The sequence below is a fragment of the Populus alba genome, chromosome 3, assembly GCF_005239225.2.
Source record: "Populus alba chromosome 3, ASM523922v2, whole genome shotgun sequence".
NCBI lineage: Eukaryota > Viridiplantae > Streptophyta > Magnoliopsida > Malpighiales > Salicaceae > Populus > Populus alba.
The window spans coordinates 12,713,280-12,732,548 of record NC_133286.1 but is presented as its reverse complement, the minus strand read 5'-3'; the positions used below and the strand labels follow the sequence as shown (position 1 = coordinate 12,732,548).

The 19,269-nt window shown below is 32.5% G+C and overlaps 2 protein-coding genes and 1 non-coding gene across 4 annotated transcripts; 2 read left to right on the top strand and 1 right to left on the bottom strand.

Annotated features, from left to right (window-relative positions):
- On the bottom strand, positions 1 to 152 carry LOC118062973 (small nucleolar RNA snoR135). The gene has a single exon (XR_004689850.1). It is a non-coding gene; the product is annotated as a small nucleolar RNA snoR135 (small nucleolar RNA).
- Positions 153 to 3,540: 3,388 nt separating this feature from the next.
- Positions 3,541 to 6,289, top strand: LOC118062878 (pentatricopeptide repeat-containing protein At1g32415, mitochondrial). The gene has a single exon (XM_035076744.2). The coding sequence runs from the start codon at positions 3,633 to 3,635 to the stop codon at positions 5,865 to 5,867; it is 2,235 nt and encodes a 744-aa protein (XP_034932635.1). The 5' UTR covers positions 3,541 to 3,632; the 3' UTR covers positions 5,868 to 6,289.
- Positions 6,290 to 7,836: 1,547 nt separating this feature from the next.
- LOC118062835 (uncharacterized) lies at positions 7,837 to 15,420 on the top strand. 2 transcript variants are annotated; one of them, XM_035076694.2, is made up of 9 exons: positions 7,837 to 8,008; positions 9,260 to 9,479; positions 9,570 to 10,461; positions 11,673 to 11,740; positions 12,334 to 12,395; positions 13,129 to 13,232; positions 14,107 to 14,179; positions 14,320 to 14,500; positions 14,982 to 15,420. In XM_035076694.2, the coding sequence occupies exons 2-9, from the start codon at positions 9,281 to 9,283 to the stop codon at positions 15,065 to 15,067; spliced, it is 1,665 nt and encodes a 554-aa protein (XP_034932585.1). In that variant the 5' UTR covers positions 7,837 to 8,008; positions 9,260 to 9,280; the 3' UTR covers positions 15,068 to 15,420. The 2 variants fall into 2 exon arrangements, with proteins under 2 accessions (XP_034932585.1, XP_034932582.1); XM_035076691.2 differs by having other exon boundaries at positions 7,838 to 8,021.
- Positions 15,421 to 19,269: the final 3,849 nt, after the last annotated feature.

Here is a 19,269-nt window from a genome sequence, read left to right as displayed (position 1 = left end):
TGATGTAGGGAAGATGATTGTTGAAAAGTTTCAATAAAAGAGAATGAAACACAACTGCCCATCTTCCCAAAGAAATCAATATAGCAGGGAACTCTTTCGGATTCAGAGTGCATTTATTATAGCACTGCGCCGATACACACAATCCCTGCTTACTGCCATGACTCTTTCATTACAGAGAATACTACTACTAATTGATTAGCTCCACAGCGTTAACTATTAACCAAGATCAATGAACAGATTATAAATCCAAGTAAAAACCACAACACAAATCAAACAGAAAAAGGAAAGAAATGGGAGATGTTAAACGGCTTCTTACTTTCAGTTCCTTTGGAATTCGTCCAAGTGACGGGATATATAAAGGTAGAAGTAGGGTTTCAATGGCCTCAACGTAATGACTAAGTTGCCCTGGACATTACTAGAGTGTAGTAGTCTTGGGCTTGGTTGAATTAAACAAAAAATTAGTACAGGGCCCAATTAAAAACTCTTTTGTTTAGTTTATTAACTAGATAGCTGGCTCCCAGCAAGCCAGCCGATTTAACAAAAAAAAAAAAACTAACTAAAAAGCAATCACCATACACGATTAGCGTGTTTAAAAAAAATATCACCACTCGGTAATAGATTCTTCCAATAAGATAGTTTTGTTTAATTATGTATTAAAAAAACAGTGAAGATAAATATATTAAATCTAAAAGAAAAGGGGATAACAATGAGGTTTAAAAACAATTTACAAAGTTAAATTTCAAGATAACCAAATATTAAAAGGATGAGAAATGAAAAAACAAATAACAAGATAAAACACCTCGAGTCAATCTAAAATAGCATGATAAACTCTTAACTTAACTTATGCAACTTGACTAACTTCATGGAAAACAAATTAAAAAAAAAATTAACAATGATCAATTACTAGCAATACAAATGTAGGAGGATGGAATTGAGAAAAAATCAATAAAAAGGATCCAAAAAACAAAACAAATGCAACCCCAGGTAAGATTGTAAGCCTTGTGAGCTGGATCATGTAATTGAGATAAACTAATAGGAGACAAACAAGAAATGATGAAGTTTGATTAAAAAATAATAATTTTGAAAGATAAAATTAAAAAATATATATATATATGTAAAGGGACCCTTGAAAAATATATAAGTAACTAGACAAACCTGTTGTCCAAGTTATGAAATCATGATAATTTAATAGAAAGAAAACCAAAGAAAATCATGAAACCCGTTTTAAAAAAATAAGATCAAATGATGAAATTAAAAAGAAAAAAAAAGATGCAAACTCGTGTTAACTTTTTAAACTTATGACCCAAGTTGCTAGACCAGAAACACCTTATTTAAAAAAATCACGAAACTCAATTTTCAATTAATCAAATATTAAAAGATAAAATTGAAAAAAAAATTAATTATACAACAGGATCCAAACACAAAAAAAAAAAAAAACTACAATAAAAAAATTAAGGACCAATTTTTTTTTAAAAAAATAAGTGAACACCTTACAATTTCGAATTAAAGGGGGAAATTCAAAAGAAAAAATTAAATTCACAAGGGATCATAAAACAAAATATAGCATTCAAAATAATGAGGATCCATGTTGAAATATTAATAAATTAAAAGACAACTATAAATTTTGAATGACCAACATAAATTTTAAAGGGAAGAGAAAGAAAATAAAAAACAAAAGGTCTGCATCATCACATAAATGATGACATAAGCATCCCATACAAAAAGATATGCCTCGACTCTTCCAATGTTGCTATGAAAATCATTGTTTGGATGTGATGAGATGTCACTTGTGCCTTTAAACAATCGTAGGCATCTCCCACTTTCTAGTTTGTGTGTTGCACATACCTATCAACTTTTATCATCCATTTATAGGAGCCCCATGCTAGTCAAACTTTTAATTTTAGTTTGTTAAAACTTAATTGTTTTAAATTATCTTTATTTTATTTTACAAAAGCAAGTATTAGTTAAGCACCATAAATTTCCCTCAATATTACAAGATATATGTATCAAAGTAACAAAAATAAAATATAAAGTTAAATCATAAATAAAATCAATTTGTAACGATCAAATTAGAAAGAAAAAAGTTCATGGAGTGGGGCAAAAAACTTACCTTGACCGTGGGAAACAACATAAATAAAAACTTCATTTCAATGGCCCTTTTCATCTTAGGTTTTTCTTTTTATATATATATATATATATATAGTTAAATTGAATTAGGGGCAATATGATTTTGACAAATATAAAATATTTTTAAAAAGAAAAGGTGGTTGGATAAAGTATGAAAGTGTCCTCCATTTATATTTCATATTAAAGTTGGTTATTATCTTTTTAATTGTTATTTATTTTTATTTATTTTGTTGATATTTTTTTAATTTTATCTCTAATCATTGAGTTTCATTTGATTTTTATATCAGATTTGATCATTATTCTTTTAATATCTTTAAATCATTCATTTAATTGAAATTTGTTTAAATTTCATCCTTCATCATATGATTTTAATTTTTTTCATGTCAAATTTGGCTCATGTTCTTTTTATTGTTTATTGTTTTTTTTTTTTTTTATGTTTATATATATATATATATATATATATATATTTCATACCTTGATATTTTTTATCAAGTCATGAGTTTTAAAGGTTAGTACATGTTAACTTTGATTTTTTAGATCATTTCATAAAGTTATTTTTTTTTATCATCTAATAATTTATTTTTGTAGAAATTATCTTCGTGTCTTCCTTTTTACTTCACTTTCCTTTCTATAGGATTATCTAAATCCTTTGCTCTTATTTGTGGTATTGATAGATTAACACTGATTGACTTGAAAAAAAATTATGTTTTAATTCCTTTTAATTTCATGTATCAATATTTTTTTATTAGGAATTTTACTTCATTGATTTTTGGTTTCTCCTTTTACGTGATCAATCCACCTTTATGACCACAATCAAGAGTTTTAAAGATTAATACAAATTGATTTTGGTGTTTCTAGTTTCTTTTTAAAATTAATATTTTTTTAATTTTATAATTCAATATTTATTTTTTTAGGATTGGTAAATGGGGTCATCTCAATCCTATGTCAATAGTCACGAGGTTAACAAGTTAATACGAGTTAAGCCATACACATAAGGAATTAGTTTTGTTCCTTTTATTTTTTTTTTTTTTTCTATAGAGTTATTATAATCTTGTGCTTATGGTCGCGAGATTTGCATGTTTACATGGATTGACCGATTTTTTTTTTAAATGTTTTTTAATTTTATAATTTAATATTAAATTATTTTAAAGTTAAGCTTTATAGTTTGATTTAACTTGCTTGCATTTACCATTTTTTTTTTACTTTTTATCAATACAAGTAGTCATTTAATGGAGTAAAAAATATCTTAATCTTTGTTATATATTGATAAAATATCAATTTAATTATATATATATTTGAAAAATCTGCATATTTATTTATTTATTTTTTAAAATAACGTACTCACAGCGAGACTCGGGTACATATCTAGTAGATGTTAAAACGAACTCTACCCAGTCTGACTTGAATCAATAATTGCACACGACACCGTTTTCTGCACCGCACCAGCAATACGAGTTCAAAAGGAGCTGTCTGGAGTCTGGACCGTTTCTTTGTAAGAACAGGTGATGCCCGCCTTTTGTTTCAAAACCCTGAAGATCTCTCTTTCAAAAATTTCACTCAAACTTCGATTTTTTTCACCCCATATTCGGTTCCTTAAGTCCCAATCAGAAGTTTCCAAAACCCATTACTATAAACTCACATTAGATGACTCTCAAATTCTCTGCTTGCTCTCTCAACAAAAACTCCAAGAAGCACGCAACCTACTTGACAAGTTTCCCGAGAGAAGCCGTCATAGCCGAATTGCTCACTGGACTTCTTTGCTTACAAAATACTCAAGAATTGGCTTCATTGACGAATCCAGAGTTCTTTTTGATATCATGCCTGAGAGAAATATTGTTAGTTACAACGTGATGCTGTCAGGGTATTTGCAGTGTGGGAGGCTGAGTGAGGCAAGGGGGTTGTTTGAAGAGATGCCAGAGAGGAATGTTGTTTCATGGACTTCGATGCTTTGTGGGTTAGCTGATGCAGGAAGGATTTGTGAGGCAAGGGAATTGTTTAAGGAGATGCCAGAGAGGAATGTTGTTTCGTGGAATGCAATGGTTGCTGGGTTGATTAAGAATGGGGATTTGGAGGAAGCAAGGCGGGTTTTTGACGAGATTCCAGAGAAGAATGTGGTTTCTTGGAATGCTATGATTAAGGGGTTTGCAGAGAATGGTAAATTGGAGGAAGCCAGGGTTTTGTTTGAGGAGATGGAGGATAGGAATGTGATAACCTGGACTACTATGATAGCAGGTTATTGCAGGATAGGTGATGTTCAGGAGGCTTATTGTTTTTTTTGTAGAATTCCTGAGAGAAATGTTGTTTCTTGGACAGCCATGATTAGTGGGTTCACTTGGAATGGTTACTATGGAGAAGCATTATTGCTTTTTCTTGAGATGAAGAGGAGGTACAATATAGCACCAAATGGAGAGACCTTCATTTCACTTGCTTATGCTTGTGCTGGTATGAGGTTTCATCATCTTGGCAAGCAGTTACATGCTCAACTGATAATTAATGGGTTGGAATATGAGGATTATGATGGCAGGATAGCCAAGAGCCTTATTCACATGTACTCTTTATTTGGTGCCATGGATTATGCACACTATGTCTTTAACAAGAACTTAAATAGTTATGCTGTTCAGTCCTGTAATCATATGATTAATGGTTATACTCGGATTGGACAAGTGGAAAAGGCTCGAGAATTGTTTGATACTATACCTGCTCGGGACAACATCACATGGACTTCAATGATTGTTGGGTATTTTGATATTGGAAATGTTTCTGAGGCTTGCTATCTATTCGAAAACATGCCTGATAAGGATTCGGTTGCATGGACATCAATGATTTCAGGGCTTGTCCAAAATGAGCTTTTCCTTGAGGCAACCTCTTTCCTCTTGGGAATGCTGGCTCATGGTGTTCCACCATTAAGTTCTACTTATGCTGTTCTTTTTGGAGCAGCAGGTGCAATTGCTCATCTTGATTTTGGGAGGCAGTTGCATAACATGCTGATGAAAACACTATCAGACTGTGACTTGATTCTTAGTAATTCTCTGATCTCAATGTATGCGAAATGTGGGGAGATACATGATGCATATAGCATATTCACAAACATGATTTATCGAGACTTAATTTCTTGGAATACCATGATTATGGGATTAGCACATCATGCTCTGGCAAATGAAACACTGAAAGTTTTTCAAACCATGCTCCAATCCGGGACTCGCCCAAATTCAGTTACATTTTTGGGAATCCTGTCAGCATGTAGCCATGCTGGGTTAGTTAGTCAAGGATGGAAATTATTTAAAGCAATGAGAGACGTTTATGCAATTCAACCAGGTTTGGAGCATTACATTTCTATGATCAATCTCTTGGGAAGAGCAGGGAAAGTAAGAGAAGCAGAAGAGCTCATATTGGGACTGCCTTTTGAAACAAATCATGCTATCTGGGGGGCATTGCTTGGTGTATGTGGGGTTGCTGAGAAAAACGCTGACATTGCTCAACATGCTGCCAGGCGACTCCTTGAGTTGGATCCTTTGAATGCACCAGCTCATGTTGCGCTCTGCAACATATATACAGCCTGTGGCAAGCATATTGAGGAGCAAAAATTAAGGAAGGAGATGGGTTTGAAAGGTGTGAGGAAGGTCCCTGGATGCAGTTGGATAGTGGTAAATGGAAATGTTTGTGTCTTTCTATCAGGAGATAAGCTAAATCCTGAAGCAGATGAAATGCTATTATTCTTATTTGAGTCTGGTGATGGATGATAGTAGAAGTTATGGGATTTTCAGAGTTCTGATTGCATGGACACTGCAATTTTGCTAACTGTTCAGATTTGATATGTGGCACCACCTTGATGATATCTATGAGGTCTGATTCAGATAATCCTTTGGTTGGGAATTATTGGATGCAATCTGGAGTGGCTAAACTTTTTTCTCCAACAAACTTGCTTTTTCCTTCAATGCTCCGCCGTTGTTTCCTATATATATTGAAAACTTTGATTACTGAAGGAAACCACCTTCGTTTCCTCTACATAGTTTTTATATGTATACCCAGGGGGCAATATCCATTTGTTCATTGTATCATCGTACAAATTCTTGTAATAGCACAACACTGTTTACAACCTGAATGTTACATGTTGTCGTTCCATGTAAATAAGCCCAGTCTGAATCTCAAACTAGTTGGACCATCCAAATGTATCCTCTTCCTTTGTTAAATTTGTTTCGGGTCAAAAATTTCTATACAACAGCTGAGGGATAAAGTTTGCTCGGCCCTTTTATAGTGACCTTGTTGATATGGTCGGTCTCCCCAATTATCCTTTTTTTTTGCAAGTTTCTTTCTCACTTTAATTTACTATTATGAGCTTCAATGTTCAAAATTGCTTTTTGAGATGGTACGTGTTGGTTTTGATGGGCGACTTACAAAATCTTCAACGTTCAAAACTATTGTCAGCGGAGGAGCATCAACCGTGACAATACTACCGGAGCTTTCATTTCCGTTGATATCCACAACCCATATTCACTAAGTTCCGCGGAATCTTCAAGCGTGTATGGATATTTGAACTTGAGTGGGAAGATAAGACCTTCATTGCTAAAACTCAAGTCCTTAGATTTGAGCATCAACACATTTAATTATATCCCAATTCCTACATTCTTAGGATCCAAAAGCTTCGACATCTCCATCAAGAATAGAAGCGTTGGCAGATTTTGTGCATGGAAAAGGGTCTCCGATGCTGGGTATGATCTAATTACACGTGAAAAATTAATATTTCTTGTTTTACATGTGCATGGAATTTTGTAGTTGTCTCGGTGGATCTTTTGTTGTTGAATCGTTGGTATTCTTCCTGAATTCAAATTACACTTGGTGGATTATTTTTTGTCTGGAATTGAATTTGTCCATTAGTTTATAACTTAAAGTGGACAACTGTTTAGTTTTTTTCGCTTAGTTTAATCTAAGTTAAATTTTGCAGAAATAAAAAATTTTAATTCAGTTAAATTTTTTTATCCAAACCAAACAGGAATTGATTGTGAACACCCCTCGCAATAATTATATGTAATTTTATTAAAATTATGAGTTAACTCGTAAATTTATATCTAACATGTAATATTAGATTAAGAACTTGAAAATTAGTAAGATCGATCGAACTCGGTAAATTCACATTGATTTTACGAGTTTAAAAGAAGTATAAAATTATGCAATCTAATAATCTGTATCTTAATATTTTTATTGCTCCAAATTTATGTATGGCAAAACTTGTGCAATCTAATAATCAAGGGCTTGATTCTGACTATAATTATTATAATTTTTTAAATTATATAAATTACCTGTATATTTTATTTCTGTAAAATAAAAATACTTATTTATTCTTAACAATTTTTTATATAAACTGGTAATATATCAATTTATAATTTTCTCTATTTTAGCTTGCAAATACATAAAATAAAAGATGTAAATTGATATGCTTGACTATTAAAGTAGTTAATGTTAAATAACTTATCAAAATCTGAAAGGACTCGTTTTTTATAAATGATAAAGTAAGTGAATTGATTGGTTAAAAAAATTAAAAAATTAATGTAAAAAAAATTAAAGATGTTTGAATTTTTTTTTATTTTTATTTTAATTATGTATAATAATTAAAATTATTAATATGTATTTAATTATATATTTTACTTATAATTTTACTAAGTTTACCATTCAAATTTATATTATCTATTCGTGTAAAAAAAAAAAAGTTTTTGAAAACTAGACCACGTGCCTAGCCTCTCTTTTCTCTCGGTCTGAAACACAAAACAACCCCAAATCAAACAGCAACTGAAGTTCTGCCGAGAGTCACCAGCTGCCACCTCCTCCACGGGATCCATAGCCACCACCAGCAACAATATATTCGTAAGGGAAGGGAGGAAAGCTGGTACACTAATAAGGTTTCAGTCTTTTCAATACCCTCTAGATTGAAAATCTTACTTTTTTTTGCTTGTTTTGTTGAGATTCAGTGGGGGCTTCTCTTAATATAGTCTAATATACTTGATTTTTTGTGTGTGTATAATGGGTATTTCATTTTTCCCTCGTCCGCTAGGATCTTGACTAGGGTATCTCTTTGTTTTTTCTGAAATTGGCAGCGTTTTGTGTATACTGGTTTGTAGCTGTACATAGGGTTAATAGGTTTTTTAATTCTCTAATGGGATAGTTGCTTTCTGATAAAAAATCAATCTGGGTGTTTTAGTTTTGACCTTGTTTTGTCAAATTCTCCCCCTTGTACAAAGATCAGAGGGGCTAAAGAAGCAATGGTAGTTCTTGACATTAAGTTGTATGTCCACTGATTCCTCTTGTAACTTACCATAGAATCTGGTCCCTTAAAAAATGGTTGACCATTGCTTCAATGTGCAGTCCTCTACGAGGCATTAGCATTAGCGTCATTAGGATTTGGAGGCACAAGCTTCATAATTCAACCTATGGATGGAAGATCAGTTGGATAAGCCAAAAGGGCAAGGAACTTACTTTAGTTGGTGTTTCTTCATTCTGTACCTTGCCGGTGCCATAATCTTCATGGCTATAATCTACACCCATCACAACCCAAAAATCTGTAGGCTCTAAAACAACCAGTTAGAATCAAAACCATCCCTTCCCAAATTAAAATTCAAAGTCATTGCTGGTGTTTGGCTCCTATGAAACTTGATCAGAGATATTCTTTCAACTCTCCTCACAATTCATCAAACTCTGAATATTCCATTGCCTTTTATTTTCTATCCCCACTTTCTCTCTCTCCCTCCCTCTCCCCCCATCTCTTGGTTTCTCATTTATTGTTCTTCAAAGTTTCTCTTCCTCGTTAATCTCCTTGCTAAAATAAAAACTATCGAATTTCAATTTCAACCACAACACACTCCCAACCTGTTTAATTTATTATACTTGCCATTGGTGACTGATTGATGCCTCCACCAGACTTCTCCTCTGGCTGCTGGAAATACTCCTTCACCGGTCCAATTTTACTCTCTATCTTTGATTCGATTAATTATTGAAGTTTGAATTGCTATCTCTAAGTTTATGATTATCTATTTTAAAAATAAAGATTACTTGTTTTTTTTTTTGTATTAATTGTTTTCTCTGGTCGATTATTGTTTACTTTTTTGTGGTATGTAGTAAGATGTTTTAAATGTCATACCAGGAAAGAAAATTATATTAAATTATGGCGTCTTCAACAATGGGATCCAAGTCATTGAAAGAATATTTGAAAAAATATGGAAGTGACAATCAAGAAGAAGAGAAGAAAGTGAAAAAGAAGAAGAAGAAAGTTAAACCGAATGCCTCTGGTGTTTTAGTTGTGGATGAAGACCCTGTTTGGCAAAAGCCAGTGAAGCTTGAAGAGGAGGAAAATGATTCAGCTGGTAAAAAAAGAATCATATATTACTAAACATTATTTTATTTGAGAGTTTGAAGTTTGCTTTGATAATGTTTTGTGTGTTGTGATTGTGTAGATGAAGAGAATCCTCAAGTTGATGAAGACATAGAAGTTAAACGAATGAAGAGGCTGGAGCTAATTAGAGCTCGACGCGCGTATAATGCAATTGCAGAGGATGGAAGTGGTTGGGTTATATTACCTCCTAACCATGCCAATTCTGCTGATCCTTACCCTGATACATCCCCTCTTCATAAAAGGAAGGTTCGGAATGACACACCCTCACCTGAGCATGAAGGGAAGCCTTTGCATAATGGTGGAGATGAAGCAGATTTGTCTCCTCCACGGCAACAACAGAGACAGCACCGTAGTCCATCACCTGCTCCTGATACAAATTTGAATTCAGATTTGTCGCCACCCCGTAAGAGAAGGTATCGAAATGATACGCCATCTCCTGAGCCGCAGTTGAAGCCTTCAAGAGAAGCTAGTGATTTGTCACCACCACGAAGGCAGCAAAAACACCATCATTCTCCATCACCCAAGCCCTATACAAAGTCTAAACACTCCAGTGTTCTGAATTCGGATTTGTCACCACCACGAAGACGGAGGACTGATACTGAACCACCTAAATTGAAGCCTTTGAAAGAAGATACTGATTTGTCTCCTCCAAGACAACAGCGGCAACGACACTATACTCCATCACCAAAACCCGAGCCAGATCTTTCACCCCCAAGGAAAAGAAAGAAGGATGTTGGGAGATCAGGATTGCCTGAAAATTCTCATTTATCACTACAGCTTTCAACTCAGAGTGGTAATTCACGTGCATCCATGGCTCAAGACATTTCTCCACCAAGGAAAAACAGGAAAGAATCATCTGATCCAGTTTCTTCAAAGGAACCGCCAAAAACTGGTCTGATCACTGGTCGTGATATGCGGGAAGAAATTAAAACTAAGAAGGAAGCATCATTGTTGTAAGTTCTAATGATTATTTAAAGTGCTCTGACCTCTTTGTTCATTTCATGTGCTGACTTTGTCTATTTTCTGGTTAATTAAGTAGTTTTTTGCTTTCTGTCTGTACAATGTTTGTTCACATATTCATTTCAACTGTGAGTTATTTTAAATGCAAACCTCCATTGATTAGTGTTAGCTCTCTGGCACGCATGAACCATATGGAATTTTTTTCACATGATTGTGGCAGCTACTGTTTGTTACATCATAGAATGAACTATGGGGTAAAGATGTTCTAAAATGGGAAAGATTGTACTTGTTAAGAAACATTTTCTTTGTGGTTTTCTAGTATGTGGGATTAGTGTAGTAGAAATTTCATATATCATGTTAGAGGTGGTTGGTTGTGGTAGTGAGTTTTTTGCACTCCAAATGTGTTAAAAAAAAAAAATACTCCATCAGTTTCAATTGTTTGGTGTAAAACCAATCAAGTCTTGCAATATTTTACACTCTATCCAAACACAAGTCAAAACACATTTGAAGTTTGGTGAACCTCATTTTATGGTGAAGTAATCGCCCCATTATTTTTGTGCTTGCAACTTCGAAAATGTTAGGAAGGGACTTGTGGTGTAAGTTGCTATAGGGGACTGCTATTAGCTCATGGTCAGATAATTAAACACCAGTTATAGACTTCTCTGTATCATTTGCTGAGAGTTCATTATGTCTGTGTACTGGTGTTTCATGAAGTCTCTGAGTTTTTGGATAGGGTCAATAGTTATTTAACTAACTTTGAGATATGAGTGATATTTCCAGCATTCAGCTCACAAATACATTGAAGCAGCAAGAAAAAAAAATCATCACTAATGGCTGGAACACTCGAATGCTCCTTTGTCTTGGAAAAGGAACAGTGCTCCTTTCCTTCTATAATTCTCCCTTATTTCACCATTAAATTGTACCCATGAATTTCTTATTACAATTTTTGTCTTCTATTTATTGATTTTAATTTAAACTAGGACATTTTGGTGGTCATTGATGAATATCATGGTGTAGGGAAGCTGTATTCTATGGTCTGATTTCATATAACCAATGCCCAATCCTTTCAGATTGAATTACTTTCTATAATTTGACATTTTTTCTTGCAATAACATGGTGAAGTGAAGGAACTGGTGTTATGCTATGTTTTGGTGGTTTAATGAATCCGACTTTCTTGATGCAATTTATCCATTCCCTTTTGCAGGTTTGACAAGATGGATCCTTCTATAAGTGGACGGGGTGTTGAACCTGTATACCGTGATAAGAAAACAGGCTAGTGAACCCTACGAGATATTGATGCCATATATGTTTCATGTTTGACAACTAATCTTTTATTTGTAAACCTAAGATTAAAGTTTATGATCATATGCTAACAAAGATGACATTTTAGTCTAAGGAAAAGTGTCCTAAGTCCTTAGTGCTTGTATTAGTCCTTAATTTGTTGCTGATCTAGTTTATTTACGTTTTCATGCTTTCTTAAATTGATATTATTTATTTTGGGTGGTTTTTTTTTTTTTTGAGGGGGGGACCTTGTTGAACAAGCTTCTGTTACATTCCAGTTGGGAACAAGCTAAACTAAATTTTGGCATTTGTTATGTTTTTTCTTTGTGATGCATATTCTTCTAGCCTTTCCCAGCCAATTAATTCATGAAAATCTGCCTTGGAACTTTAGCAACTGTAGTTTCTAACTTATAACAAATAATAATGTACTATTATATACGAACTCCAATCCCTGTCCTTAAATTTGTAAATTTAACTCTGATTAAACTTTATCCAACCAAAAAGCTCATGAAGGCAGAGCCATCTGCCAAAACCAGTCCTGCTTGGACATCCTTTTAACCATGCTTTACTAATTAATATTGCAGGAGAGCGCATATCAAAGGATGATTACTTGAAATCAAAACAAAAAGTAGAGGAAAAACCCAAGGTACTATTTTAAGTTGTATTTATGAACGTTCATTTTTGAATGGTCTTATATGTCATAATTTGATGAAATTGTTACTATAGTTGTTTCCGTGGTTGTGGATTCACTATGACTTGAATCTGATTGGTATTATCTGCCCTGTTGACATTAGTTAAAGTTGTTTTCAAAGTTCTTTATACACATGGAAGGATTTTTATTTTGCAAGGATTGAGGTTTCACAGTTTGACATTTGTTTAATGGCTCTTGATCTCCCCTCTTGTGTGGGTTTGCATGCACATAATTATCAGAAACATCCAACATTTGGTTTGTGGATTACATAGATGGCAGGCTTTGTTGGTAAGTTAATTTGAATCCTACTTTGGTTTGGACACATATTTGGTTGTTTAGAGCAATAATATTATGATGCCACAAACAAACCTAATATTTTTCCTCGAGGCAGTCATAGCATGAAGCCTCCAATAGATTTGCTTCACTTTGACATCATAATATTCTTGTCGAACACAAACCAAATAGGTGTCATAAGCACACAATAATCCAAACTAATTTACCAACCCAAAGTACAGAGAGATTCCACAGATTCGTCCAAGTGTGTGCCCCTACACCGCAATGTGAATGTTCCTTGGAACTATTTTTGGACCATTCTGTATCAATTTCATTCTTTTTGTGTGTCGTTTTATTTTATCCTTTGTCATGCACGGAGCATGAGTTTTACTTCTTTGCTGCATTATTTAATCAGGAAAAGAAGTTAGAGTGGGGAAAGGGCTTGGCTCAAAAGCGGGAAGTTGAAACTAGGCTGGAGGAGTTAGAGCTTGAGAAGGACAAGCCATTTGCACGGACTAGGTAAGACTAAACATACCAAACAATGCCTTAGTGCTGGTATTTGCATTGAAAGTGTCATAATTGCATGTTTCTGTCAGACCAGTGGAATATCTCCTCTCTTTTTTTATTTTTCAGTTCTTTTTTGGACTCTGCATGTCAAATTTCTCACCATGTCATACTATTCCTTAGCTAAAGTCCACATGATAATTTTGCTTGTTGCAAACTAAAGTAGTCATAGATTAACTATTGGACACTTTTGCTATTGTCATCATTGTTGGTGGTGTGTATTGAATTTCAGCTTCCTGTAAAAAATAACAAAAAAAAAAAAGCCTTCTACTGGATTTGCTAAACCCATCATCCTGCGCAACAAAGATTGGTAGTTTGGTATGACAATAGAAACTGGATGCGAATAGGAAGCTGGAGAAGCTACCCCATTTTCAATATCCATTTTTTCTAATTTTCATCCAAGGCTACCTGGTTAATATGCTAGTTTAGTGATGAACAATGTTTGTATGCAAAAATAAGCAATGTAATTGTTCTGAAACTGAAATTTTGGATTGAATGTTTCTTAAAACTATATTAGCGTATTGATGAATAAGATGCTTGATGAATGCTTCCTATTTATAACTTTTATTTAACAGCATTGTGGACTATTTTACCCTTCTTCCGCTTGTTGAAGGATTACATCATTTTTAGGCTCTTTTTTAACTTTATAATATTGTTGTTTTTTTATGAGAAAAGATTTTGGGTTATTTGTCAAATCTTCTTTTAGATCTACAGAAAGATGGGAAAATAAATGAAATCCCATGATCAATAAATTCCTGAAAATATATTTGTTTTTCACTCACCTTGTATTATAGAAATTTGTTGATGCATGTTGTTATTATGTTCACAGGGATGATCCGGAACTTGACAAAATGCTGATGGAAAGAGTAAGATGGGGCGATCCTATGGCACATTTGGTCAAGGTGATTAGTTGACTGATTAAGTTGGCTTAGATTTTGCATGGTTTGATGCTTAGTTTTTTATGTATCTGAAAATACAAATGATATGCTGTTTGACGTTGATACTAAAATACTGAGTTGGACATTATTTTGACATGTTGCAGAAAAAGCATTCTGAACCGGTTCTTGCAGACCTAGGGGATAGCGAGAAGATGAAGGAATCAGGATTTATAATTCCCCAGGACATACCCAGTCACAGCTGGATAAAACGAGGATTAGATGCTGCTCCAAATCGATATGGTATAAGACCAGGAAGACATTGGGATGGGGTGGACCGAAGTAATGGTAAGTTATATTTGAACTGATTGCTTTCTCTTTCTGCTAACCAGAAAGAAAAATCTTTAACGAGCCAGTCCTCCTTCTCTGCTTCTTTCAATTGTTTTTAGATCCATGCTAAACTATGGTAAGTTACCAGTGTGGGGGGTAATTAGGTGGTAACATGTTCCATAACATGTGTTTGCTAGAGTTTCATATCCAACACTCAATGGGACTGAGAACCCATCTTTTCAATCACTTCCAGTTTTTATTTATCTGTTTTTCCTTTTGTGTACATTCCGTCTAAGTCCTATGTGGAGGATTTATTCTTCCTGTCACGAAGCTGGCTTTCTACGTGCTTAAGTTAATACAATTTTCTTGCGCCAAAAAAATGTGAGGCCCCTGGCCCACCTAGCAGTAGGTATCATTTTGGGTTATGATGTGTTTAGCTAGTCCTGGAGAGAATTCAGTGCGTGTGTAGAAACTGATAATTTTGATGTCTGTGTTGTAGGATATGAGAAACAACTTGTCAAACGGATGAATGAGAAACAAGCTACAGAGAGGGAAGCCTACCTTTGGTCTGTGTCTGATATGTAACTGCAAGTGTGTGAACTGGAGTGAGTTGGTAATTTATTGCTTTAGACCTTGGCGGCCACTGTCACAAATTAAGCATGAATTTTACAAATTAACTTCTGTTTCTTCTCTCCAATCCCACTATTAGCCTGTTTTTTCTTTTTTGTGTGAGCATATGGTGCTCGCTTGGAGTGCATTTGTAGCTCCGATTGATTAGATTTGTCAAAACAAAGAATCTTTCAGAAATCAAAACCTGCTCCAGATTTAATCGCCCATCCAGTGTAAAATGATGAAATTCCTTGTATATTTTTTTAATAATCTCTAATTATTGTTTGAAGTTCGACAATAATACAAGAGTAAAATAGATTTGCTTATAATTTATCGTCTTGTTTGTCAAACATTATATAAAGAGTTATTTTATCTTGAACGTCATTTCTAAATACAATTTTGTTTCTCTTGCTCTTCTGTCTGGTCTTTTTTTTTTTATGCACTAATTAAACACTACCTTACAAATGGAAACCAACTATATGTTACGAGTTTAACTATTATGTTGCCTGTGCCTTTCTCTAATATCTTCTCCGAGTTCAAAATGTAATGGATCTTTCTGGTTAAATCCTGCGGAGAAATTATGTCTGATATTTGCAGTGTATTCGATTTTCAACTAATGAGGCAAGGAGATCAACGAACAACCACCATCTTTTTGCAGTATCTGTGTGAAGGTTCGTGTTCTCTAATCTCAAAGAGTTTGAAAAGCGCGAGGGTGCTTTCCATCTCTGTCCACACTCGGAAGTAAAAGCATGTTGTGTTTGGTGGTAGTTGAATTAGGTCCTCGGACCTTCAGCAGTGCTCAGCGTTCAGTGATCAATTGTGGCTTTGCCGCAGGGGCGCTGCATAAGGGCGGGAGGAGCCCACGACCCCGTCCTCCCAAAGTGTATTCTGATCCCCATAATTATGTAAATCATTCAATTATATCCCATAAATTTTAAAATAGCCCCTTAAATTTTTCTATAATGAGACTAGTTTACTAGCCGCTCTACAATGCGGGCTTGAACTAAAAAACAATTAATGTAAAAAACATCTAGGCTTCCAAGAACTCTTTTGTATTGTTATTTAATCTGCTTTAACAAGTTAATATTGAAACCTTCTAAGACATGACTTTTTTGTTTAGTTTTAATTTTATGAGAGTTGAAGACATGATTTTTTGTTTAGTTTAAGTTTTAATTTAAACTGTGTCAGAGTTGTCTAGAAATGATTCTGGCCTAGAGATTAATGCTTTTTTTAAATAAATAAAAAATTATTTTTTACTGAATTATATAATAAGAAAATAGAAATTTGAAAAATCGAGTATAAAAAAATTAGAAAGATTGAAAGGAAAAAAAAGAAGAAGCTATAAGATGTTGATATAAGAAGTGAAAAAAAATATTTCTCAAGCAAAACTCCTATTTTCATATTAATTTATCTTTTTATACTAAAACATATCTTTTAATAGCATATTTTTTAAAACAAAAACTTATCATAATCTAAGAAAGTTTCAAATAAAAATAAGAAAATCAAATTCGCTAAGTCATGAGATTTTAATAAGCCTATTGAAAGTAAATAAAAAATAATATTAAACTCAATTCTCAATCAACCCAATATCTATGTTAACCTATCAAACCTGAGTCATGAGACTAGGATAACTTCATAAAAAACAAATCAAAATAAATTATAAAGCTAAGTTCTTAATCAATCCATTATTGCATGATAAATTTTTTTTAAAAAAAAAATCAATAAAAAAAGGACACAAAAACCACCTAAATCAACCGATAAACCTTTGATTCAAGTCATGAGAGCGCGGTAACCTTAAAAAAACAAACAAAATAAATTATGAAACTAAATTTTCAATCAACCCAATATTGAAGGATGAAATTGAACAAAAAAATCAATTAATAAAAGAAAAAAAATTAAGTCAGCAGCTTGACCTACAACACGGAGTCATAAAACTATGATAACTATATAGAAAGAAAAAAAAATGAAGCTTAATTCCTAGTCAACCCAATATTAAAAGAATAAATTGAAAAAAAAAATGACTTGGGTCAATCTGAGTTAACCTGCCAAACTTTGGTGGGAGAATAAGATAATTCCATATAAAACAAATAAGCAAAACTTATAAAGTTCAATAACCAACAAACCCAATGTTGGGTGGTGAAATTGAAAAAATAAAAAACTAAACTTGAAATAAATAAAAAAATATCCTAAAAAATTTTAAGAGCCAAAGTGAAAATGACCTTGATATTTTAGTATTCATTACTACAAGAAAAATGCCTTGTAGTATATAACAATAACAATAACAATAACAATGATATTGAAAAATAAAATAACAAAAAAACTAAAACAGAAGGCAAAAAACACATTATAGCCTTCTCACATTTTTTTTTATTAACCACTATAGTGTAATGACTTTTTTTTCCTTCACAAGAAAAATTGTCTGCCTCTAAACAGGGGGTATTTTTATCTTTTTATATGGTTCCTTAGTCATTATGAATTTTTTTGGGATGTATTTGTCTCTTCAATATATTTATGAATAGTAAAGAGCTAAAATACCTTTGGAATAATAATAATAACAAATAAAAACTAACACTATAGGGTAGGGGTGCTATTGTCTTTTTTTAGAATATAGTAAGACTACGTATATGATCTTAAGTACAAAAAAATTAAGCTATTGAAATAGGGTATTGACATCATTTTACCTTGGTTTTTTTGTAATTGCTAGTTTGGTTTATGTATTAACATAATTTACTATGTAATTTATAATTTTTAAATGGTAAAAGTTGCTAGCGCATGCCTCACACGTGCTAGCTCATGGGAGATGCCACTTGCTTTGGGTGACATGTGCAACATCTCTCAGTAGTGGAACATCTTTTTCAATTCTTCTTCGTATCCTCTTTCTTTATTAGTGGAACATGGCATCTAAAGATGGTCGGTTTGTTATTGGTGGACTTTTTTTTTTTTTTTTTACTTTTAATTTCTTTTTTCTAATCTGAAAATCAACTCTAGTCCTCATTATAGTTGGTGTTTCGGATTCAGTCTTTTTAGTTTTCATTTTTGATCTTTGTCTTTTTTTTTCTTGTTAAAGTATTATTTGTTTTCAATTTAATTATTCAATTCTAATTTGTATGTGTAATGTTTTTCAATTTGATCCTTCTACTTTTGATTCTTTTTTTTTTTCCTTTATTCTTTTGTCAAAGTTTTTATGGTTTTCAATTTTATCCCTCATTTTAGGTTTTTTATTTTTGATTTTTCAATAAGAATAATACTAATTTCAATTTGGTTCCTTTTCTTTTGATTTCTTTTTTTTTTTTCTTTGTTTCTTTTTCAAAGTTTTTATGGTCTTTAATTTTATCTTTCAAATCAAGTTTATTTATTTATTTTTATCTCAACAACAACAACAACAAATCATTCTAAATTATAATTTAGAATAATAAATTCTAAAATACTTTTTTAATAAATTCTAAATGAATATAAATTTTAATTTTGTTCAAATAAAATAGAATGAAAAAATCAAACATATAAAAATATTATATAAATTATATGTAGTCCATTAATTGAATATAATAGGAAAATATAAGATAGATAATATAAATATAATAGAATTTGTACTCAAAAGAATATCTAGTGATTGGCGTAGCTATTTTCCGAAGAGGATCTAGATAGTATGTGTCAATACCAAGACAAAAAAAATATGCATATAGTCGAATAGTAAATTTTTCCTTGTCAAGGAGAAGACACAATAATAATAGTGGTGGTGATGTTAATTATAATGATAATGATGACGATGGTAATAATGCTAATAATAATGGTAATGATAACAATAATAATGACAATACTAATAATAATATGAGTAGTAGTAGTAGTAGTAGTCGTGATATTAATAATAATAATGAAATTGATAAAAAAAAAATTAAAAAGAAAGGGTTTTTTCTTGTAGCCATAAAAGATAATCCTTTATTAACTACCATAGTCAAGTGACACCTATGAACTTCCAATAAAATAAAAGGACTTGCCTTGAAGTTAAGGGTGTTTTTATATTTTCACACAATTTATTAGTTATTATAGATTTGATTAAGGATATTTTCATCTATTCAATATTTTTAATTATAATAAAATAACAAAAATATTCTCGAAGATAAAAAAAATAAATAAACACAACACAACGGGGATAGGGGTATTTCAATATTTTTTAATAA

Coding starts and splice junctions, on each gene's coding strand:
- LOC118062878 (XM_035076744.2), top strand. CDS start 3,633: ATGCCCGCCTTTTGTTTCAAAACCCTGAAGATCTCTCTTTCAAAAATT.
- LOC118062835 (XM_035076694.2), top strand. CDS start 9,281: ATGGCGTCTTCAACAATGGGATCCAAGTCATTGAAAGAATATTTGAAA. Junction 10,462..11,672: donor AAGAAGGAAGCATCATTGTT/GTAAGTTCTAAT, acceptor TCCCTTTTGCAG/GTTTGACAAGATGGATCCTT. Junction 14,501..14,981: donor TGGGGTGGACCGAAGTAATG/GTAAGTTATATT, acceptor TCTGTGTTGTAG/GATATGAGAAACAACTTGTC.